Genomic DNA, 25346 nt, shown 5'->3' with positions numbered 1-25346 from the left:
TTTCCAAACTGTACGTGCTTTAACTCAACACTGTACTTCACCTTAAGTTAAAGTACAGCTCCCAGATCATCATCTGGACTTCAGCCTCATTCACTCTTGAAGTGATTTAAGTAAGGCAGAGATATGGGTTCACATAGCTCATATCTCTCTCCTCATTTACACGTGGGTTTATCTCACTTGACACAGATAAGTTAGTGTCTGTCATTGTGTTGTGAACCTGAGGCTGAAGTCCATTTGTGACTGGGCAGGAGAAGGCTGTGTGAAGGGACCGGCGATTCAGTGAACTCTCAGCAGTCGACAGCCCTGTTTGTTTTCAGTGTAGACCAATACAGTAGGAGCGAGGGAGAAGATTTGGGTTACAGAGAGCTACATATCTCTACACTGTGGCCTCATACAGGGGTCTTCACTGAAGATAAGACTTTCTTCAGTACAGATTTGTTGTGTGTTAATCAGTCAATAAGAAGCGTACAGTACTGTATTATTAACTGAACACTGTTGGTCTGACGGAAAACGGAAGTGAAGGATGAAGTGTGTGAGATGCTGGCTGCCAGCGGCGGCCCTGCTGCTGCTGCTGCTTAGTGTGACTGGAGTCGACATGGAGCATCTCCAAGCTGAGAACCTGAATCTCCTTTACCCAGATGCACACAACGTGGTCCTCAACCAGGGAATGAGAGGTATTTATACTCAATAATGTACTTTGTTTGCAGTTGTTGGGGATTTGAAATTCCCATAACTTCAGATCTCAGAGACAGACTGAGGTACAGTGTGTACTTTGAGTGAAACAGTCCTGTCATGTGATTGCTTTTACATTTTAAATTACCTTTATCTCAGATTATCTGTGTGGATTCTCCTGTGGGTCAAACTCCAGCCTGGAGACCCAAATTGCTTAGTGACTCATTATTGATAAGTGTTACAGTATGATGTCCCGTGAGGTGATTTGTGTATCTTCGTATGATAGTTCTTTCAATCATAATAGTTGTGATAGTGTCGCAATTGATCAAGGTTTATTATGTTTACCTGGGAGACATTGAGAAACAGTGTTGGTGGTGTGTTGACATCATGTAATGACTAATTTCTGGCATTGCTGTTTACCACAGTGTTGCCTTTGACACTACCATTAGGAACGCTAAAGTTGGATATTTTCAAGTTGTGCACAGAGTGGTTGCAAATGAATAGTTAGACATTTTAGGGAATACAGTTATTCGGTTTCTTGCCGAAAGATAGATGAGAAAATTGATACCACTCTCAGTCCTTCACATCTAACTCTCGGCAAGAAAGCAAATAAGTGTATTTCCCAAAATGTCTAACTATTCATTTAAAATAACATTGTGTAGGATTTGGTGGCATCTAGTGGTATGGTTGCAACTACCAACCAACTGAGTACCACTCCGCTCACTCCTCCCTTTCCAAGATTGCGGTAACGTGAGCCACTGAGTGCAAAATCGTGGTAACGCCGTTCGGCTCGCTCGGACGCCATCCTTACCATAATAACACTACTTTAGGAGCAACGACAGTCAGACAACTGCTGGTGGTACCACGGTTTTGCACTCTGCGGCTCACGTTACAGCAGTTTCACAAGTGTGTCAGAGAACTATGGAGGCCTTCAGGTAACGTAAAAACGTGAAAGGCTCTCTCTAGAGACGGTGTTTGGTTTGTCCGTTTTGGGCTACTGTAGAAACATGGCGGAGCAACATGGTGGACTCTGTGAAGAGGACCCGCTCCCTTTGTAGATATGAAGGGCTCATTCTAAGCTAACGAAAACCAAAGAACGTATATTGCCAAGAAGTGAAAGTCAATTGTTCGTTCCATTGCAACATCAGCGCCAAGCTGCGCTTCCAACATTTTGGGCTGAAAGTGACTACCGGATGCCAGTAAAACAATAATAAACAATAAAATATTATAAATACAATAAGTGTTTTCAGACCAAAATGGTGGCAGCAGCTGTTTTTTTTTTGTCTCTTTGCTATACTCTTTGCGAAAACACAACGATTCTTAGTTTCAGGTTCTTTTAGATAAAAGAATTGTAGTCGTGGTTACTTGTGATTATTGAATTTCACTGTAACTATTAGCAAATATGTTTTCATGTCTGCATAATGAAACATAAACATACAAGTCAGAAGAGAAAATCAATGGTATAAACTGCAGCATCAATAGAAATCTGTACATATCTCCCCCACAGTTATGATACTGATATGTTAACTTACCCAACAGTGCTGCCAAGAGACTGCCATGAAATGCTGATGACCTCTTCGGGCCAGGCCAGAGATGGGGTGTACCTGATCCAACCAGGTGACTCCCCCATCGTGGCCCACTGTGCTATGCAGGAGGGAGGCTGGACGGTTGTGCAGCACATCACCGTCAACAGCAGCGTGGATTTTGATCGCACCTGGGCTGAGTACAAGCAAGGCTTCGGGGCTGTGACCGGTGATCACTGGCTCGGGAACAAATACCTCCATCAGCTCACCCGCGGCCCTGGGCGCTACATACTGGGAGTAAAACTAGTGGACCGTGACGCCGTCACCAAAATGGGGGAGTACGACCCCTTCCTGGTGGAGAGTGAATCGTCAGCGTACAGGTTGAGGCTGGGGTTGTTCCAGGGCACAGCTGTAGACGCTCTGACCCTGGACACGGAGAACTACCTGCATGACAACCAGAGATTCACCACTAAAGACAGAGACAATGACAACTATTTCCAAAACTGTGCTAAGCTGGAGTTTCAGGGGGTTCCGGGAGGAGGTTGGTGGTACGACGCCTGCGCTGGTGCCAACCTCAATCGCAGGAACGTCATCTATTGGCAGAAGGACTGCAACAAGGAGCGACTGTGCAAGTATGCATGGATGATGGTGAGACCTTCAGACACAGTTAAACTGGTTCCAAGTGGAGACTGCAAGAAAGATGAGCTATAAGGATCTGGATTCTGTGTGACACTGGGTTTGGCAGCTACTAAGGGCCAAGAGTTTAGTTTTTTTTTTAATTTCTTTGCAAGAAACACTACAGAATGCTACTTTTCTCCAAAAAGCCATTAAGCTGAACATTGAATTCACCACATTTTATTCAGAAATGCATGGACATGATCACAAAATACTGAAAGGAACAAGAAAATGAATCACAAACTTGGGACACAGTATAAAAATGTACGTTTTTAGCTCTAGCTTTGTTTCCATCGAACACCATGTCAACACACGAAGCGAAGCATCTCATCACTCCCCAAATTGCAAGTGCAGCTGGTTTATCACAGTTACAAGAAAGTGTTTCATGACATTATAGCTTATGACACATGTAAAATATATATATATTTTTTCTTGCATGTCATCTCCCATCCAATGCTTACACAAAGGAACATTTCACAAACAGCGTTTTATTTGCCACAGTACATTACAAGTTTTCCAGAAACACGATGAAGACATGATGACATACTGATTAAGCTACAGAACAAATACTGTATTTCAATGCTCAAAGAAAAAGAAAATATCCTGAGGACGAAGACTAATAAACAGATTATAATAAACAATGTGTACTCTTAAATCCTCCACACTGTTCCCGTTGTAAACACTGACATTGTTCAGCAAGTTTGTCATAAATTGTAAGGATTGTGGGGTTGACCAGAAGGGTTCAGTTTGGGGTTATTTGTTAATTTTTGTAGTTTAATTTATGGAACCATCACTCTATTTTTTCCATGGGACAGAAAATGCAGAATGTGAAATGTGAAAACATCGAAGCTGAAGCTATATTCACTCATCTGACGAATGACAATGGCACGTGTGAAAAGGCTTTGTTATCATCAAGTTACAATCTTGACTTAGCAAGCAGGTTCCAACATCAGGACGACACGTATTAGCCCTTTAAAATAAAAATAGCAAGTCCAAAATGTGCATCCTCAATGCAAAACACAATACCTACAGGATAAAACTGCATGTGGTATGACATTTTGGGTGTTAAGAGCATCAACTTGGGGGAGAATACTGGTCATTTTTAATACTTTTAAACCAATATACAGTGTAAATTATTAGATTGGAGCAATTTTATCATGCTCCAGATGTCAAACTGTGCATCTTGAGTACAAATACAGTACAATATAAATCTGAGACGCATAACAGCACCAATTTTGGGGGAAATTACTGGTATTTTTAATATTTTAAAATCTATTTACAGTGTCACTGAAATATGTTGGGACAATTTTATAATGTTCTTCCATTTCCAAAGTCTGAGCAGTAATTAACATACACTATAGCAGACCTACTGATTAATGAGCAACACTAAAATTTGTACCAGCTCCTTGATATAATTTTTTTTTTACTTTTGATACTGTGTAGAATTCAAGTTCATAAAGCCGAGATTATCAATACAAACGTATAATTTACAGCCATCGTCATACACCATCTTAAAAAAAGTAATAGTTCATGTCAGTTTGGTGCTGACCACGGGGTTTTGTCCATACCAGTATAGTTTCTCCTCAATCCTTTTCTTCTTCCACTGGCAAAGTAAGAGCATACGAAAGGTCTTTTGGAAAGTCTTGTTACAGAGGGCGTAGCACATGGGGTTGACGGTGCTGTTGACGTAGCACAGCCAGTAGCCCAGGTGCCAGAGCGAGAGGGGGATGCAGTCTGAGCAGAAGGTGGAAATGAGCACCATGATGTTATAAGGCGTCCATGTCAGGATGAAAGCCAGCAAGATGGCGCTGAGAGTCTGAGCTGCCTTCCTCTCCTTGATCAGCACCATCCTCTTCCTCTTGGTGATCTGGTTCTTCAAGGTGGCGTCTATGGGCTTAGACGTCGAGGAGGTGGACGGCACGCTCATGGACTCGGCCGAGGAGAACGTCGACGATGCCATTTTGGTGTCTCCGTTCTTGCTGTGGTGCTCCGCGGGAGTGTCTTTGGCCACGGGCTTGAACTTGTAAGAGACACACTTGCCGCTCTTCTGAGAGTTGCTTTTGGGCGGCGTCTGGAAGAAGCTGTCCTCTTCGTAGCTGCTGAGCTGCTCGCTCTCGCTGCCCACTCCGCTCTTGATGGTCTCACAAGCCTGGTTCCTGAAGGAGGGCTGGAAACCCCCCGGAGACACGGGCCTGTCCTCTTCCTCAGACGAGGCGTAGCTGTTGAACGTGGTCAGCTGACCGGCTTTGGACCACTCGTCGTTGGTGATGGCCGCTGATTTGGCCGCGTTGCTTCTGCTGGAGGAGGACCAAGAGGCTTGATTCCTGTCGTGCGAAGCCGACCTTAATTTACAGCTAAAACAGGATCTGATAATGGTCTTCTGAGGCTGGGGGACCCCAGGGTCTGCGGGAAAGTTAATCCCCTGCAGCTCCGCCAGATCTTTGGTCCTCTTCTCCGTCTCCTTGTAGATTCGACAGTATAGGATTGTCATAACTGACACGGGGATATAAAAGGCAGCAATCGCTGTCCCAAAGGTTATCACAGGCTCCGAGAAAAACTGGATCTGGCATTGCCTCTCACCGACCGTCCTTTTTCCTACAAAGTATTGCCAGCAGAGAATAGGTGGGGCCCACAGAATAAGGGACACCAGCCAGGCCATACCGATCATGATCCCGGCTCGTTTGGGAGTCCGCTTGGCCCTATAGGTCAGAGGTCTGGTGATGGAGAAATATCTGTCAAAACTGATCACCAGCAGGTTCATGACGGAGGCGTTGCTGGCTACGTAGTCCACCGCCAACCACAGGTCACAGGCGATGTTCCCTAAGGCCCAGTAGCCCATCAGTATGTACGAGGTATACAGATTCATGGAGAAAACACCTATGATGAGGTCAGCAGCTGCCAGACTCAGCAGGTAGTAATTATTCACTGTCTTCAGCTGGCTGTTGACCTTAAAGGAGAGCATCACTAGGACGTTCCCCACGATGGTGATGAGGCTGACAATGGCCGAAACTGTCGCAATGGTGATCACCTCCCAGAGACTGTGAGTGACCAGGTGGAAATCCATCGTACTGGCATTTACAGTGGAGTTCTCTCCCTCCATGGTCTTCTTGTTTTTATTAGCATCCAACCATGACAAGAGTGTTTGGATTTGTCATTTTCAGGACGATCTCCTGGTAAGAAAAGAAAGAAAATGTTATTCTCTATCCCTCCAAAATAAAGTTCTGTTCACAGCCACTAGATGGCATCAATTCAGCATATTGAGCATCACATAGTCACACTTGGCTTGACACTAAGGATATACTAGAATATTCAAGCTTTTGCTCTTTAAAACTAAATGTCAAACCTGTGTTTGCCATACATTCACTTTAGTGAGCTATATATATAAATTTGGCATTGAAGAAGGCATTGTTTCTGCTATTATTTGCCGGTTGCGTCTACTGGAATAAACATCATTCAGCTATTGTACTTCACGCAGCTCACACAATTAGATCATGCGAGTATACCCATATGGAGTGTTTTAGGCAATCTCTGCAAACATCTGTGGCGCATTTCAAAAAATCCAGGTCATTACATAATGTTATTCCTTGCTCTAAATCTGTGCTGTTATATTAATAGTGCTCAAACTCAATTTATAGTTCACTAAGATGGCCATTTCTCGATGACAACGTGGCAGATGATACTGGTTTATGATTAAACTAAAATCCTCTAACAAACAAATGATGACAGTGATTTTGGTTATTTTGGTCCTTAGTGCTTATAGCTCTACAGCTTTTGGGTTTTTTGACTAAAAATTTAGCACATTGTGATGTTCCTTTATAACATTACTGCAGAATTATCGGAGAGTGGAGCCTTTCCCAGCAATCTACAGCTATGGGCAACGTCCAGTTCACCTGACCTGCATGTCTTTGGACTGTGGGAGGACCAGTTATTTCCAACCATACAACAAGTCAACATTTATATCTTCTGATCACATATACAGTATATTGTATGGTAGCAATCACAAATGAAATAATGATGAGGAATTTGTTCTTTCTATCAGTCAAATGTGAGAACATCATTTTCCCTGAGATATTGTAAGAAGAAATCAATACAGACTTGGATATAATTGTAAAAAAAACAACTTTGGTGCACTCTAAGGGAGCCAATACTGTACATTCAGCCATGAAATTGATGCAGAAAAGATGCAGTCTGTGTAAAACATACAAAACTGCCTACATTTCAAACTCACTGCCAACTAATTCATCAGCCGTGCATCGAATTCCTATTTCTGCAGTGTATACTTCATTTTTAAGAGTAATGGCACTTAAATAAGCAAATAAGCAAACATTTTGTGAGAGCCTGTGCAATTCCCTCGTCCTTGAATTTTGCTCCCTTATCTGCAGCATTTTAGTCTCTAGAAATAGAGGCATTTTCAGTCAGCAGTGCCCGTTTGTGGTCATTTGGTCATTCCTGTCTCCATAGCCAAACACAGAAGCATGTGTATACAACTCAGTACATCAAATCATATTTTCTGGTCTTTTCTTAATAAGGTTGGGACTTAGTCACCAACTAGTCACACACAATGTTTAAGAATTGTTTCTGAAGTGTGAGATACTATCAAGGAGGTTGGTACAAAAACTCACACGTAGCTATACACCCTGCACCAATAGAGGGCAGCAAACACCCTCCACATATGGGAACTCACAGCACACACTGTCCCCTTCACTCTGAGGTTAGAGCGGTGGTGTGCATGCACATTTTATCCCAGGGTGCTGGACAGACCGATCAATAGTGGCTGAGCCATGCCAACATGGACCCCTGAGTTCGAAACAAACCCAAGGGAAGTTCCTATGGCTTGATGCCTTGCCTTTAATGACCTACACATGCATGACAGTGCCATGTGGTCATGCTCTTGCCTTGAGGGTTTTTCTGCGTTGGAGCAGCATTAAATCCCCTGGGTTTGAGTACATTTGTATATGCGAATGATTATATTCTATGGAGGAAACACAGATTTGTGCCCATTCAGACTGTACAGTGATTGAGTGTGAGGTTAGTCTCTGTGTCACACTGTTCCACACCGTCAGTTGAGATAACAAGTTCTTACTCCCTCATTCCTCTCTCAGGAAATACCTGGGCATTACGGCATTGGGATTTTCAGCTTGCTCTGCGTAAAATAAGGAACTCTCAGTGCCAGGTTACAGCCAAGCATCTGCGTCCTATGCATGGCCTTCAAATCCGCAGATACAACAACAGTGACATAAACCACCATCAGGTAGGCAGAAAATGTTCGAGGCTCTCAGTGTGGAGCAACAGTGAAATTTCGGGAAGATCATCTCCACAGAGAGAATCTTGGTTTGTGGCAATTGCACCTTCGGGCCGTCGGCCAGAGCTTGCAAATGGGCGTGGGTTTGCTAGCACACGCGTGGGCAGAGAAACAGCTTTATACACCCTCATCCTGCAGTTTCACAGTTGCATTGGACATGAAAAAAGGTTGGCTGAAGATAAAGTTGGATGAACATTTATACGGTTACTTTATTTTTTTTCAAGCCCAAACTGCCTAACCATGAGTATTCATTATTAGTATTGGATCATTATCTATGTACATTGCGCATATTGGATTAACACGTATTCCAATTATACTTCATACTATGAACTTTTGCACATCCCCTACACAATATTTTGCACATTTCTGCACAAAATTACTACTTTTAAACTTCTTCAGCTTTCATTTTAAAACAGATATATTGTAATTGTTGTGTGTGTTTTTTACTGTATTTTTATTCCATTCTATATCTATGTGTCTTGACTTTTATAGTACTTGCTTTTATTTAATTTTCTCTTAATATGTTTATTACTATGCACCAATACACCAAAGCAATTTCCTTGTATGTGAAAACAAATTCAGCAATAAACCGGATTGTGAATCATCTGCTCCTTTCTTCTCTCTTGTGTCTCATGTACCAAGAAGATCTCTCTTTTACTGGAGAGCTCCTCCTAAAATGTATCATAAATTCAACCCACAATGCAATGCTTTGGATGCGATCACTATCCGATATTTGAGAAATAACTTCCTCACTCATTGGCATTCGCTTGACAGTGCCAGGTTAGCAGGAGTGCCAGCGGCAGCCTGAGGCCCACACAAATAACATTCCAGTCACTGAGGGGGGTCCTCCTGCAGGATTTGGATTGTTCCTCATCTTGTTGAAGAATGGCATTTCATATCACATCACTCAAATCCTCACATCATTACACACTTTAGTGTGGAAGATGCCATGACTCATTGAATTCTCTGCTATTTTCTGGTATGCAAAAGCTTGTTTTATTCTTATTGTTTAATGAGGTAAAATGGTGTGTTGGTGCATCTAAATAATTGTTTTCCTTTTTCCACTCATGGGGAGAATGAGGTCAAATTAAGCCTTTATAATATTTTTTGCGTTGCTAACTACCTCGGTCGAAGGGTCCACCACTTTGGTCTGAAATATCTCAACAACTACTGGATGGATTGGCATTCAATTTGGTACAGATGTTCATGTACCCCTAAGAATGGATTGTAATGACTTTGGTATTGACCCCTGACTTGTCATCTAGTGCAATTATCAGGTCAAAGTTTTAATTTGTCAAATACTTCAGTTTATAACCAAATACCTGCAAACTAATGACATTCCCATCAGCTTCAGCTATACTGTGTTAAGTGCTAGTTAGCAAATGTTAGCATGCTAACACACTAAAGTAAAATAGTTAAAATGGTAAACATCAACATGTTGGCAGGTTAGGCATTGACCTCAAGAGGAAGTAGCTACTAACGTGACTCGTTGTGTGGTTGTTTTCTTCTCAACAGGGAAAAACATTTCAGGTGTCAGCCATATTCTTTGTGTTTTTTACCAAATAGCTAGCACACTAACACACTAAACCAGCGCTTCCGAAACATTTTCTGCAGGGACCCCCCTTTGTAGATTAAAATCTTTACATTTGAACCCGAGCGCCCCCGATACCGGGTCGGGGGCAGTTTCACACATCACGACGAACAAGATAAGGACATGTTAAACATGTAACAACATCCTGCATACCCACATAATGGGAGGAAACTTGGCTTAAAGCTCACGATAACCATTTTTACCAAAACGGAACTCAATTCCAAAACCAAGCATAAATGAGCACACAGCAAAAATTTGCTAACAGTGCATGCACGCATATGGTGCTAGCGATTTTGCTACCCGCATGAACGGTGTGTCTATGAAAGCTGAGACGCCACAGATTCCAACAGTCTTACAAGTCTTATCACTCGACTAAAACTCATTGAACTATAGCAGGCAAAGAATAGAAAACAAATTAACTTCACTTTATAAAGCCATAGCTATAAATGATGTCTTACCTTTGCTGTTTTGTGATCAAACGTTGTGTTCGAGGGCATATCAACGCTGCTAATGGCTACTCTGATGTCTATGGATCACGTTTGAGTCTATTCCAACCATCTGTATTTATTTGCATGGAATAGAGAAGCATTTACACTCTGCCTTCCTCCAGCATCGAACAGCCTATCCTGAGCCCTCCATGTGAAAACACGTCTCCATCTGGTGGATGGATCGTGGTACTGCACTCATCCTAAAGGCACTGGCCTTCAATACAGGCAAGAGCTGGTTTGAACGGGAAAATGTATAGAGGTCTGATTGATTGATTTTTCAAAACAAGTGTATTTAGATGGAGTTAATACTTAATGACATGTAAATGAAATTAAATGAGTTTTACAGTTACCCGAGAAAATTTCAACCATTCTCCATTCCAAAGGGAGTGTACAGTTTTAAATTAAATCTATCATTTATGCTGTGTTCCATCTTCATGTACATAAACCCAGTAACATATATACTGATACATATACCTCTGCAGAAATTTCCCAAGTGCTACCCTTATTATGATACCAATATTATTCTAATAGATCTTGAAGTTGCAGAGATAGACTCTATTAATTTGGGGCCTGTCATTTTCGAGCAGGGGCCTGAGCCAGAGACCCAGGGTTCAAGAGGTGATGACAGGCAGGTATTTGAGAAACAAGGAATATTCCTGACTCACTGATGTCGCACACGCGCAAAAACACGCACACACGCAAACACACGCCTACGCACACAGAATAAACTTGTTCTCCCTCTTGACCTCAACAGGTAGAGCAAGTCAAGCTTGCTAATAGCTTCTAAATCGAAGCAGGAAGCATCTTAATGGTACACTCAGAACTCCGAATGTGGGGTAAACATGGACTCTGCGCCACTATAAATAGTAGATACGGTATATTGTGGCCTCTTTCTGGACCTTTTATGGATGCAGTTTGGTATCAAATGGTGGGAAAGAGCTGTGTGACGCGGTCTGGTCAGACAAAAAGTGGGTTTGAAAAACGAACAAATGCTGCAGAATTTCTGGTAGCATACCGCTTATATTGTGACTTATTTATACAGTGTATGAGAATAAAAATATTTCATTACTATGAATCAGTGCCAAATGGGTGTCTTGCTCTCACTCTTGCCTTGAAAACGTCCTCATTATATATACATCCTAAGAGTATTAGACTGCCTCCTGAAATATTGTGATAGCTATGCATAAGTAATGGACATTGATCCAGTGATTAACAGAACCCAGTCTGTGAGTGAGGACGGACTAGGTAGCGCAAAATCTGTCCTGAGCCTCCGTACTGAGTGCAGAGGCGGACATGTTGAAGGGTGGCTTCCTGCAGGTTGTCTGGCACCTGGCCATCCTGTGCAGTGGCTCCATACACTGGCCCCCACCACACCTCCCAGTCATACATGACCTTTTTCTACACTCTCATTTGGTTGCAGCACAGCAGAAACGCAACAGCATAGTGTGTGTGTGTGTGTGTGGCATTTGTGGAAGAAAGGGAAAGAAGATGAGAGATCAAAAGAAGAGGAAAGCAAAAGAGAGGCGAGGCAAAGCAAAGGACACCATGTGTGTCTGCGTGGTGAGTATGTATGATATGTAAATCAGCCCAGAGCGTTTTGGCCCAATAGTTCGTGCATCCTGTAGTCAGCCCACTGACCCATGGTTAAGATTCCTGCATATGTGGCGTTCTGGATGAGGACATAAGAAATGCTTGAATCATCCTGTGTATCAGGCAATGGAGGAGAACGAAAAAAGGATTATGAATGTTCGCATGTAAGATCTGGCTTAGTGACATGCAACCTGAAATATTTATCAGCGTGTCAGCGTTGGTGGCAAATAAAAGTAAGCATGTTTACTCTATACCTAAATGTGTTCTCTCCTGTGAGTTTACAAGTATGAATAACATCTCTCAACGAGAAGTGATGATCATTAGATGAATATTATGATCCCCTTATGGACACCCCAGTGGTTTCGGCAGCTGCTGAAGGGCATAAAACGATTAAGCTTAATGCCTCGAGGAGTTCTTTTTTATGAGCGACAACAACAATTCATTAATGCCCCATCATTTGGATAATGATCTGGCTATAAACTCATTTGTGTTCTTGTGTGAGGAGTTTTCTAAATATGACTGTTTGAGCCTCTGTGTTGTCTGATGTAACACGTAACACGTAACACGCCCAATATTCTCTATGCTGATGTCACATTTGTCTGCGAAAACAAAAAGGCAATGGTTTGAACAACCTCCATGCTGTTCAAACATTAATTTCAGTTAATGGTGGAAGTTATGCTCAGTTGAAGGTACACTCATAAGCTGAATAACGTATGGACATTAAGCTATCTCAGTTTGTTAATATACTTCAAACCAAGCTCGTTGGCATACTATATATGAAATGAAAGAAAACGATCTGATGCTTTAATATATCCCTGCTGGACAACTCCCAAACCCCTACTGACAATTTAACAAAAGAAATTGCTGTACAAAACCAGTCAAGTCTAGTGGTTTACAATCTAGTCATTCCTAACCCACCAAACCATTACTTCTTTTACGGTGACTTCTTCCAGCGCCTTTGTACATTTCTTGCAGCACCTCCCAAGATCTGTGGGGACTGGATGGACTCGTTAAAATCACGCTTCACTGCTTAATCCTTCCGTGTTTTGTCATTTCCACTTAATCAAAGCGAGGAAGGGGAAAAGAGGTGAGAGCCTTGAGCTTTAGCTTTTGAAGAAAAATATTGATTGTAAATAAAAATAGAAACAAAAAAAAAGAACTATGCAGTTGAAATGAGGATACCATTTTTAAAATGTTCTCATATTTCGAAGACAAATAGGATTGTGCTATAAAATTGTACTGACAAGAGAAGATAAATAGAAATATGTGGAGGATGGATGTGTTATAAAATAGATGGTGGAGGCAAGATATTTACAGACTTATATACATACACATTCAGAAATAACTAGTAGGCTTCAAAATGTACCCGATATGTGACTAAATAGATACATATCCAATCTAACGTATGGCACTTTTCTATACACCAAGTCCTCCAGAAAAAGAGACTCACACACATCTTTCCGGCAGCTCGTCCTCTGTTGCTTTCATTACGGTAAAAGGCTACATTAAAAATACATGCCGAGTCCTCTCAGACATGCACTTGTGCACACATGACGCTGTTTCCCCTTAAATCCAGGTCACGCCTTTGTGCATTAATCAAAAAGTGCATATTCAATCACTCATGATTCTCCTGAGACTGTGAAACAAGTCACTGATGTAAAAAGGGGAAAGGAGAAAAAGATGAACATATACTCACAGTTGACTTTCATCAGATCTCACGGTCTTCTGTTTAAGGGCAGAGTGTGTCTCCTGGTGAGAGCAAAGTTCATGGTTAATCCCTTTGTTTTGCCTGGGAAGCCTTCGGGTCAAGTGTGGCGCTGAGGAACAGGATCACAACACGGTTGGAGGGATGATTGAGGTGGATGGGGAAAATCCTGCTGACTTGACCCTGGCATGCCAGAGAGGTCCGAGGGAGAAGTGTGAGCACGGAGGCAGAGGGGAAAGAAGAGTAGAGGAGGAGGGTGGACACCAGGAGGCTTCGGTCACCCCTGCTCAAGAGCATCACGTTCCCCCTCGGCCATCCAGCACAGCCACCGGGCGTCCAAATGAGAAAAGTATCCTCAAGTTGCAGAGCATCCTTCCTCAGTCATTCGTAAATTAGTAGAATCTGCTCAGGAGCCAAAGAAAGAAGAACTTTTCCTCCCAGTGTGAGCTGATCTGGATGAGCTGCCTCTTAGTCAAGTTGAAGCAGAATGTCACTGAGAGGCTGCTTCTCACTACTGCCACACTGCTGCTGCTGCCGCTGCCGCTGCTGCATACACTCTGGCTGACAGACACAGATGTAGCTGACGTTAGCTGGCTGGGAGGAGAAATTCCCATAGGGCTGAATGGTTCATCATGTTTCGGGACAGTGAGCATGCAGACCACAGAGTGTGAGAGGGAGGAAGGAGAGGAGGGGGGGAGAAAAGGAGGTGGCTGGGTGACTTCTAGGGTTTCGTTTTGGAAGGTGTGGGGGCGGGAGGGAGTGTGTGTGTGGAGGTGGTGGTGTTTAGTCAGAGCCAAATCCTGTTTCAAACCATTAATTACGTCCAACGGCATGTCTTTTGTGTGAGTGTGTTTCACGGGAAAAAAAGCAAGAAGAGTGTTTGAATAGCGCTGTGGGTATCAGCAAACTCATCTCCAGAGCATAAAAACACCACTGCTGCCTTTGTGTGCTCCCATGGGAGCGCGCTGACATGGCTGGGCCAGATAAGCAGACTACTGAAGTGACAGATGTTTTTTTTTTTTTTTTTTCATTGGGACATTTGTGTTTGTGTGTGCGTGCACGTGTGTATACAGCATGCGTGTCATTGTGCTGATTGGGGAATTATTCGCTTGGCATTAGGCGACTGTCCTGGATTGGCGTAATGTCCTTATAGGTTTTAATCCAGATGATGGTTGCTGATCTGTCCCATGAGCTCCCATCAAATCACCAGAGAGATACACTAATAAATCCAGTTGTTGCCAATATATTACTTTGTATTATACTATATAGCCTACTGTAGGTATTTTTTCCCTCATTTCATTTATGATACGGGGTCATATTCACAAGGTCAAAGGGACAAAGTTGGCTCTTGATCTGCTACTCAATCACTGCAGAGAATTACAAATTACTCTCAATTTCTAAACTCTGGATATACAGTAAGCCTGATATATTATTATATTATATTATATTAGTCTAATAGATTGCTGCAGGGATGACGTATTTTTGTAGTCCAACCTGGAAGTTAGCTTATGGGATTCTTCTATTGAGTTTTGGATTATTGCTGCCAAAGTGGTTTTGCCCCCTGAATGCGCACGCACCCAGTAATGTTTGTATACAAGAAACCCGCCTCCTATATGGGTCGTAATAAGCTGCTTGCACAATTGACGGCTTGATGGAAAACCATGTAGAAAATGTGATGGAAATATGGCATTTCTGTTATGTTTATGTATTAATATGAGGACGGTTACAGTATCCCCATTTATCTTTTATTGATACACCAACTTTTTCACCTCAACCAAGTGCAAAAAATAGTGTCTCTTATTTTTGATGTTTCCACTTCTTTATGTACGTAAAGACATCTGAAACATGACCCCATCTAGACTTTTTTTCAAATATTTTTTAAGGCGCCACAAGCCAAAAAGGTTGGGAACCGCCGGTTTAATCTTTAACAACGTGTTATATTTTTTTTAAAACACAACATATATTTCCTAAGTAACTAACAACCACAGCTGTCAATAAATGTACTGGAGTAGAAATACAACATTTGCCTCCAAAATGTGGAGGAGGAGAAGTATAAAATGGAAATATTAAAATGATCTACAAGTCGAGTCAAAAAAATGTAAGTACAGTTCTTGAGTAAATATACTTAACAATTCAAAACAATGCTTTATTGGCATGAATGTCACAAAGACAATATTGACAAAGCATCAATAATGAAATTATAAAGACAAAGAACAAGGTACAATTCATAAATTCAGAAAATAGAGAAAATAGTGTGCGTTTGTGTGTTGTATGTGTACACTTGTACAGCTATCTTTGTGAGGACCAATTTGAGTTTTAGACCTCCAGAGTGAGGACATTTTTGTAAAATGAGGACATTTTGGCCGGTGTTCACCTTTGGACAGACCTTCAAAAGGCCTGTTTGAGGGTTCAGACTTAGTTTTAAGGTTCAGGTTAGAATTAGGTTTAGGTAAGGGTTGTGATGGTTAAGTTTAGGGTAAGGGGCTAGGGAATGCATTATGTCAATGAGTGTCCTCACAGAGATAGAAGTACGCTGCTGTGTGTGTGTTACTTTCTATCCCTGTTCTAGAGTAGAATGGAGAATGTTGGTTGCCTTGATGACCTCTACATGTTCTAGAACGTGAACTGTCTATAAGAGCAGATTCTTCCAGAACTAAGTCACTCACTTCACACTGATCGACAGTTGAACTGCACTTACTGAACGGAGAAACATTTGTCTGTCTTCACAGCGAATTATCTGTCAGATATTACAGCAAAATCGCAATATCTTGCATTTCTCTCACGTGTTGGAACATTTTTCCATATCGTCAACCACCATGGCTAAACGACAGTGCAGAGCCAACAAGGTAAGATGTTCAAACCAGGAGACACTTGACACATTTTATCCATCACTGCATTTATAGACAAGCCTGCTTTTGTTTTTAGATGTGTTCATGTTGCTTTAATTAAATCAATAATGAGAGTAAAGTTATTTCTCACCTTCTATCAGGTGGATACATGAATAACTGAATGGCTGACTGGATAAATATCTCAGATATAAAGTATTATAATACAATAAATAAATGATTTATTTAATGGTTAAAGTAGGGTTTCACTTCAGACTTGTATGTAAATATGTTATCTCAGTATCATTAACAATTTTCCTTTTGGTGTCACTGTCAATTAAGAACACATTTCCATATACTTGCCACTTTACAGAGGAAGTTGTACATCACTGAAAAAGAGAATAATAAGTTGAAGGCCGAGCTCAAGGAGGCCAACAGGAAGATTGAGCAGAGGGGAGATGACATCGACTCTCTTCACCGCCATCACTCTGCTCTGGAGAGACGCTTTGACTTCACCAAAGTTGCCTTGAAGAAAAAACTCAACAAGGCCAAGGAAGAGATCGGACAGAAAGTAGAAGTCATTGACTCTCTTCACCGCCGTCTCTCTGCTCTGGAGAAGCTCAATGATGAGCGTGTCGAGGCTCAGGAGGAGTTGAAAAAGAAAGTCGATGAGGAGATCATCTCTCTTAAACAGAGCCTCCACGCTCAAAAGAAGGAAATCAAGAGGGTGAGAGCCTCTGCCGGTCAGTTGAAGAAGGCCGGCAAGGTCAAGCTGGAAGAGCTCCACACCAGGGAAAAGGAAAAGCTGAACGCCGCTCGGTCTGCTCTGAAAAAGAGCCAGCTGAGGTGCGACGCTCTGGAGGAAAACCTCCTAAAGCAGCTGGCTGACACAAAGGAGAACCACCATAAAGAGATCACAGAGCAAGGAGAGAGCCACCAGAAGGAGCTCCCGGAAAAACAAGAACAAGCTAAAAATGAGCTGTTCGTGCTCTGTGAGAGCGACCAGCAGCACAAACAAGAAAAGACAGAGCTGGAGGAGATGCTGCTGGTCAAGGAGAAGATCTGGAAGGATGAGGAGGCAGACAAGAAGGAGGACATCCAGAACCTCATGGAGGAGAACAACCACCCTCAGGTACGATGCCTCAGCTCATCGTTTTGATTCAAACAACGTATTTCAGATGACTTCAGACCTCTGGAGATAAAATTGAATATGTTGTCTTTCTCTTTTCAGGAGCTCATAAAAAACAAAAGAAAGAAGCGCTTCTGGAGATGGGGTCAGTTTGTCTGCTATTTGACCTCCTCAGGACAGACAACTTCCCTCCACGAACCCAGCCGTACTCCTTCACCCTAAAGCCCATCTCCCTTCTTACCCCCAACTCAACTTCCTCTACCCCTTCCTCTCTACAATTCTTCCTACTTTCATTTTTACTTTTTAAATGCATTCATTAAATTCATAAATATTAAACTAATGTATGTTTGTCTCCTATCTGTGTGACACTGTCGGGGTTACATAGTGGAGAGGAGGTCGTGTGGCTCAGGCTCCATGTGATCTCACCTCTGTTGATCTTCCTGAGGTTTCTTCCATTTTCTCCCAGTTAAAAAGGTTTTATTAACGTTATATGGTTTTAAATTTCTCATCATTAATCGTAACACTGTCAGAGATAAAAAAATAAAAAAAATAATAAAAAAAAGTATGTATTACTCACTTACCACTAATTTGATACCAACTTATTTTGGTAATTATTCAATATAATTCAGTCTCTGGTTTATCAGTGTGTGGAACTACACTGCAGATTGAAGATCCAGAGATTGTTACCTGTATATTTTCTTCTTCTGCTGAAGGGAGTGTAGTGACTTTTTTTTGGGAGAGCAGGGTTTTTTAAAATATTCTCACTGCAGATTTATCATCTTTCAATTTTCCTTGGTAGATATATTGTTGGTGATGTACACGGGACATTTAACTATTGAATTTGAAGTTCCACAGTAGTGTTTTGGGTCGACTTATCTTTTTACTGTATATTAATGATTTAGAGTCAGCCTCTGTTTGATTGTGCTTTACTAGTGTCTAATGAAGGTATTGGAAATACAGAAGCTATTCTCTTTATATCTAAAATGACACTCAAACGGACCTCAGAGTTTACAGATGAAGCTGGGGAAACATTAATTAGCCCTAAAAATAGTGTTATATATTGGATGTGAATTTCATCAATATCTATCTGTGGAGTCAATGGGTTTTAAAAGTTCTTTTTAAGATTAACCAAAGGATAACATTTTGAGCTAAGAAAACCACACTATTAGATAAGATTAAATCCTAAAGTTATGGTACACCATCTTACAGTCTTTTCACAAAGACAATCACGGTCCCCAGATGATTAATCCTATTGGCTGATCTATGTAGCATCTGGTCAAACTTTTCACATATCCTGTGAAATATCCTGACATCTACCAGATGCTAACATGCTAAACTAAGACAGCAACCATGATCTGTGCCAACTGCTAAACGTCAGCAATGTTAACATGGGCCATGTTCGAAATCACATACTAACATACTGTTCAGACCGTCCAATGGAGGACTGCGAGGCAAACGGTTTATATAATTAACCGTTGGATTAAATAATTAGGAGAATCAAGAAAAAAATATACACATATTTAACATTAAAATATTTAATAGTTTTATTTTACCTTAAAATAATACTGGACTACATTACATTGAGTGGAAGAGGTAAAGTTGATTTATATTTGTGATGAACATTTTTCATTCAACGGTAGCTCGGACGGGTAACGTGTGGAAAATAAAGGTTTATGATACTTACACGTTTTTTTTCTGTTGGATAATCTCCACAAATGAACGCCACTTTTATGATTTTTGAAGTGTGAATGCAATCACCAGAAGTAAAATGCTAACGTTAGGCTATAAACAAACTACGCCACGGTCGTATGAGCGCGAGTATACACAGCGAGGCTGTATTTACTGATGTATTTTATAATCATTCTTTCAAAAAACCCATTGACTTCCAGACAAGGGAACCGGAAGTGCTAAAATGCTAACTCATTTCCTGGTTTTAAGACTCATTCCTGCAGCACACTATAAAGTGGTTCCCAACCCGATCATGAGATGATTAACAAGCTGGCAAATAAGACAACATTGTTTAGTTTTTCAGACTTTTCTCTAATTTGTGCTTTTTGTCTTGTGAAACACTGGATCATTCATATTTTCAGGCCTCTAAAAACTATTGGTTTATTTTGAAGGGTCACAAGCCTAAAAGCTTGGGAACCATTGGTCTAATTTATCAAAATAAAATGTATTTGCTTGCAAGCTATCTGGAATACAATAAGCACATTTTAAAAAGTAGGTAAACATTTTTTTTTTAACACCTTTCTGGATCAGATGTCACAAAGTGCTAGCCATGGTGGTAGCCATGCAATGATAATAAGAAAGTCCAATGTGTTGAAAAGACCTCTGGGTTGAAACACGCGGACTAAAGAGCTGCAGAGGAAGCTGGTTAGCGGACTATAGATAGACGACTCCCTCCTATACTTCATATTGACATTTGTCATAATGCAGCTCCCACGCTGAAATGATTTCCCGACTAGGTCAGAGCTATATGCCAATGACATGATTGATGTGTTTCATGAAAATCCTGCCACGTCTGTTCGACAAAGCACCGTATATCCCCCCTCGTCCGCCACTCCACCCCGGCTGACAGTCTAATCTAATGCCATTTCCAGGCAGCCGGCCAAAGGACAGACACCTGGCTCATCATTACTGTTAAATCGCTGACCGACACAAAGTTGAGAGCATAGTCGTATGTTTTATGCGATATTAACGCATTAACACTGACACAAAAGCGCAGGTGCGCACACCAATGTGCCATTGCCTTACAAGCTCATTCATATTGATTATATTTGCAGGATGTGTCTTATTGATTAAATCACAAAAGTCTATTAGAACTAATGTCAAGCTTATGCATTATTAACTTTCCCATTAATTAACTGAAATGAAGCATATGACCTTTAACATTAAAGCCCTAAAAAATAATGGTTTTCCAATAACCTAAAAGTGCTTTTTCGTGCAGATATATCTTTTTGATTTGCATCATCCTCACCTCATCCTCTTTGGAAAACAATATTCACCTTCTGTAATGATAGCAGATGTCAGGGAAGAACTGCCATCACTCCTTTCTGCTCATCTGCATCCTGAAGGCACGGCTGCTTTTCCACAGGTCACTGTGTGATCACTGCATGCCTGTGAGAGAGACAAGATGGGGGAGGACATCAACCCAGCCAGAGATGGATTGCATCTGTCTACAGTCCACAGGGGCTTGTTTATCTCCTGACCCAATTGTGCACCCATATGCTGGCAAAAAAAAAAGATCAGCCTCTACATGGTGCGATTCTGATCTTTTTTTCCCCCTCTGAAAGTGATTGGGCTGTTCCTGAACTGAAACTTGGTAAATGAGCTTAATTTAGTTAAATACTGAATTTATTTTGTCTTGATTTGCCAATTTAGTGATTAGCTTCCATCACTATAAACAATAAAGTTCCAGCAGAATAACCTGAACAAATCAATAGCTCACTTTGGAGCCCCCTCTAATCTAGTTGATCCCCGGCGAACGCGTCTCTCCACGCTGGCTGAAAGAATCGACTGACTCTCATCGAGGCTTTGATGTGCAACAAATGTTTATCTGGAGACGTGTCTGCTTTTTCTATTTGTCCTGTCTCCCTTTGGCCCCAAGCAACAACTCCTTTTTGACATAATGATTTGCCAATACATTGTACTGTTTCAGTGGATTTACAAATCCCTCTGCTGTGGTGCTTGCTTTAATCCCTGGGTATAAAATACTTGTTTCTTAGATGATAAGATGCTGCACAAATACCTTGTTCAAATCCTTTTGATGATGGAAAGTTATCTAATATTTGATCAGATCTATGTTTAGGGTCATTAATACATAAGTGTCTACTGAAATTAGAATCAAGAAACAGTATCCATGTCACTAACAAACAGTGAATGAGCGAACCAGCAGCTTTGTACACCTTCTCTATGTACCAATCAGCCGGAGCTGGGTGGCACATGAGCTCTCCCTCTCTACAATGCAACTTTAATGTTGCCTTGACACAGGAGATTAAGTGTATAGGCAGCTCTGACTGATCTGTTATTGTGGGCCTGTGGTTTGCACTCCTTTTGAGGACATCCAACACCGACTCTTCAGACACTCCTGCGTCAACAACAATGACCTTGTCTGGATGAGACCCAGGCTGACCTGTGCACGTGTGAGCGCTTGTGCACCTGTGTGAGAGTGTGTGTTAGGTAAGGAACAAGCTGTCACGATTCAGGACTAATGGAACCAAACGAGGATGAGCAGATGAGGAGGCAGCGGGTTTAGTTCAATGATTTAAAGAAGAAAATAACTCACAGCTGGTGGTCCAAAAAAACAGGCAGGTAACAGGAGACGATCCAAAAAACTAGGATGCTAAACACTGAAGAAAACTAAACATGAGGAGCGAGGCTGAAGCTACTCAGGCAGACGATCTGACACTGAAACAGAAAAACACTAAATACAAAAGGAACTAATTAAACTCAGGTGTGTTGTAAAACAAGCGGGAAAAAGACAAAGGCAGGAAGTAAAACAAAACATGACACATGGGGAGAGTAACTTTCAAAATAAAACAGGAAACAGACTAAACGAAAACTGAAAGACCAACATATGTGCTCTCTCTGTAAGCCATTATATTAAAGCTTTAGATCACAGCCCATGATGGTGTGATTATTTAGTCCTGTCAAAATCATCAAATCATCACACATCATACAATTTCACTCTGAAATAAACAATGTATAGCCATATTTTTAGCCGACCATAATGATATAATTAACTTTCATGAATTGAAAACACACTGTGAAAGGGTTAAAGTTGGAAGACGAAAACTCCCAGACTGGACAACGCCGTGGTAGTGACCTGTCAATCACAAGGTAGCCACTCCCTAAAGCATACCCTGCTTTATGGTCTATTTGACTCTAAATGGGACCATAATTTACTAAATGAACATCATGCTGTATTGAAGAAGACTTGAAACTAGTGATTGAGACCATAAGCTCATGTTTACAGTGTTTACTAAGGTAATAAATCAAGTGAGAAGTTGGCTCATTTTCTCATGGACTTCTATACAATCTGACTTCATTTTGCAACCAGAGAAGTTGCCCCATGGCCAAGAATGGACAAACCAAACACTGGCTCTAGACAGGCGCTTGGCAAACGTGAGAAGTTGGTTGCAATCTGCACCTTTAGATGCTACTAAATCATACACACTGCACCTTTGAGGTTTATTGGACAACATACATTATATAGAACAGTGTGGTGAGCTATTCAGCTAGTAGAAACAGGGGAGAACTGCTGACCTGGCTCGGTTTGAAGGTGAAAAATTGGTCTCCCAGCACCTCTACAGCTCAAGAATTCACACACATATGAATGACAAATTGTGGTTTTACGGGGGGGGGGTTGTGTGCAGGGCGATTTTTTGACTGTGCACAGCAATTTCCTGGAGTCTTGTCATCCCCGTGGGGTTGCCAGGCAATTAATTACTTAGTGTACTTTAGAGGTGCTTTTAGCTTTTTAGTTTGTCTAATTACTAGCGTCTGATTACACTGTAATTGGTGTGCTGCAATCGAAAGTGTTATCGCCATGCTTGTTCAGCCATATGGGAAAAATTCAATTAAAGAACAAATAGAAGGGAATAGAGGAGATAAAGGAAGTGTACTTTCATACAGCGCAGGTGAACACACAGCTTCACAATGGCATATTTGTAAAAAAAAAGAAAAAGAAAAGAAAATAACAAGTAAGCACAGCTGGATTGGAGTTTATCTCCCATTTCACGCTGATGACATCCCTGAGTCGCCATTGTCCTTGTGTATGCAGGTGTGTGATACGCGTACGCGCTCATGTGCATACTGACGCAGATCCTGCTGAGGACACTGTGTACAACATGTCCAGACTCCCTCTCTTCCCTATCAGGTCGTCCAGTCACCATCTGTCTGAATTATTGGTCACTAAAAAGGGTGTCAAGGCTTCAAATGAGCTCGGCCAATGCCGGGGAGAATCTTATCAGCAGCAGCCAAATTTCCACTGTGTGGAGAGAAAAAAACAAAATTAAACACCTTTTCAACAAAGCCTTGCCCCAGTATGACCCCAGAGAGACAAAGTGGGAGAGATACAAGACTGAAAAGAATTGATAAAGGGTGTTCAATATCTGTCTCACTCTGCTTGTTTATCTGGACAATGTCCTGCTCTCACGTTGGGTTGGCTTTGCAGGGCTGTCTGTGTCTTTTTAATTACTGTAATTCAGGACCACCCGCTGAATGCCTCCATCTGGCCCTCTCTGAGGTGAGAGAAGGAAAAATCCTCAAAGAGAGAAAGTATGACATCCAGCCTTCAGTGAGATAGATCCATCATATTTATAATCACCCTCCGCAGACGTGGAGAAGTCTAGTGCTATTAAATCTTCATTTTCATGTTAAAACAGGAGTCTGTTTATTCATTTATACTCACAGTTCATCCCAGTAAGATTACAAAGCTTGTTTCTTTCACCCCTGGTGAGATGAATTCTTGTGTCCATCCCCGGGACCTTGTTCTAATCTGCTTTATTCACACGCTATGCTCTAATAGGAAGGGCCCATTTCTCCTGCCATATCCTGAGGTATAGTATTAGTATGTTTCAGTGAATCCACTATTTCTCATTGTGGAAAAATCTATAAGCCACCAGCCACAGTTTCTGCTCAGACTGCTTATGAGAGATGACGGTTTTCTCCACGAGGGGGAAGATTTGCAATCATGCTTTCTGCTTGGTTGGCGGTGGATAAAAAAGATGTATTACTTACAGCGTTTGGAGGAACAGAATGTAAATAATCATAACAATTTCTTTGTGAAATTTTGTAGATCCATGTCCACATTTATTCATTCAATAATGTCTATTCTGTGATGTTTTTGTCTATTGTCAGTATAATCATAATGTATTTATATTGCTTGATATACCACACATTTCTGTATTGACATATCTGCATATCTACTCATTTGAGCTGGGCATTACATACCTATAAATACATTCCTGTATATTTCATACCATGTGAACCTTATGATACCAATACAAGAAAATACAATATCTGCCAGATTTGCACTATACACAGCATATTACCAGGCATTATTGTCATGTATATATTGTATTGTATATCTATTAGAGTATGGTCTTGTGTTTTTAGTTTTAGTTCAGTTCTAGGTAATACAAATTTTTGTTGCGGGGAAAGTGTCTATCTGGAAGTGATAGGTACTGATGGTTACCATAACAACTGATATTTTGGTGTCCCATCCTTGTAAATCACATAATCATTTATGCTCAGTGGATGAATATGAGGTGTAATATTGTGGCGTGATAGTCTGGGTTACACACAACCAAGAGTAATATGCATCTCTCTCTCTCTTTTATTTATTTATTTATTTGTGGGGGGTACGTATTTATTTATTTTTACTAATAAATTTATTTATTGTATATTGTTTATCATTTTTTTTACTGTATGTTCAAATGCAGAAAAAGCAAAAAATGTGGTTATTCATATCTTTCTGATTTTATTATTATCTATTTTAATAATCTATTTCTTTTGGGGTCCTTATATATGTTGTCTGTTTTGTGATTTATATGACTCGGCTGTTGCAACACTGCAATTTCCCTTTATTAATAAAATACTCTATCTGTCTCTATCTATTAAAGATACAGTAGCTTAGATATTATTTGTTTTTAATAATACCTTATTTGTTTTGTTTTGTTGTTTTATGAGAATGAGATGAGAAGATTGATAGTTGATACCACTCTCAATTTTGTCCATTTAATATGAACCTATACAGTACCACTGTTTCTTACCCAAACTTCAGTCTGTTGATGATACAACTCAACACATCTCTGCTCACAGTTGCATCATCAGCAGTATATCC

The 25346-nt window shown here is 41.0% G+C and overlaps 3 protein-coding genes across 4 annotated transcripts; 2 read left to right on the top strand and 1 right to left on the bottom strand.

Annotated features, from left to right (window-relative positions):
- Positions 1-251: 251 nt before the first annotated feature.
- Positions 252-3508, top strand: zgc:194887 (uncharacterized protein LOC571819 homolog). Its single transcript, XM_037747307.1, has 3 exons — positions 252-412; positions 523-674; positions 2212-3508. Exons 2-3 carry the CDS (start codon positions 524-526, stop codon positions 2904-2906), a joined length of 846 nt encoding a protein of 281 aa, XP_037603235.1. The 5' UTR covers positions 252-412; position 523; the 3' UTR covers positions 2907-3508.
- Positions 3035-21906, bottom strand: chrm5a (cholinergic receptor, muscarinic 5a). 2 transcript variants are annotated; one of them, XM_037747305.1, is made up of 3 exons: positions 21786-21906; positions 20506-20617; positions 3035-6040 (listed from the first exon to the last, which is right to left on the bottom strand). In XM_037747305.1, the coding sequence occupies exon 3, from the start codon at positions 5968-5970 to the stop codon at positions 4399-4401; it is 1572 nt and encodes a 523-aa protein (XP_037603233.1). In that variant the 5' UTR covers positions 5971-6040; positions 20506-20617; positions 21786-21906; the 3' UTR covers positions 3035-4398. The 2 variants fall into 2 exon arrangements, with proteins under 2 accessions (XP_037603233.1, XP_037603232.1); XM_037747304.1 differs by lacking the exons at positions 20506-20617; positions 21786-21906 and adding an exon at positions 13538-14238.
- On the top strand, positions 16195-17840 carry LOC119474931 (golgin subfamily A member 6-like protein 22). The gene is made up of 3 exons (XM_037747306.1): positions 16195-16392; positions 16745-17503; positions 17603-17840. The coding sequence occupies exons 1-3, from the start codon at positions 16363-16365 to the stop codon at positions 17720-17722; spliced, it is 909 nt and encodes a 302-aa protein (XP_037603234.1). The 5' UTR covers positions 16195-16362; the 3' UTR covers positions 17723-17840.
- Positions 21907-25346: the final 3440 nt, after the last annotated feature.

This window comes from Sebastes umbrosus, chromosome 16 (assembly GCF_015220745.1).
Source record: "Sebastes umbrosus isolate fSebUmb1 chromosome 16, fSebUmb1.pri, whole genome shotgun sequence".
Taxonomy (NCBI): domain Eukaryota; kingdom Metazoa; phylum Chordata; class Actinopteri; order Perciformes; family Sebastidae; genus Sebastes; species Sebastes umbrosus.
Note: the sequence above shows the minus strand (reverse complement) of the source record. Positions and strands in the feature narration are given on the sequence as shown.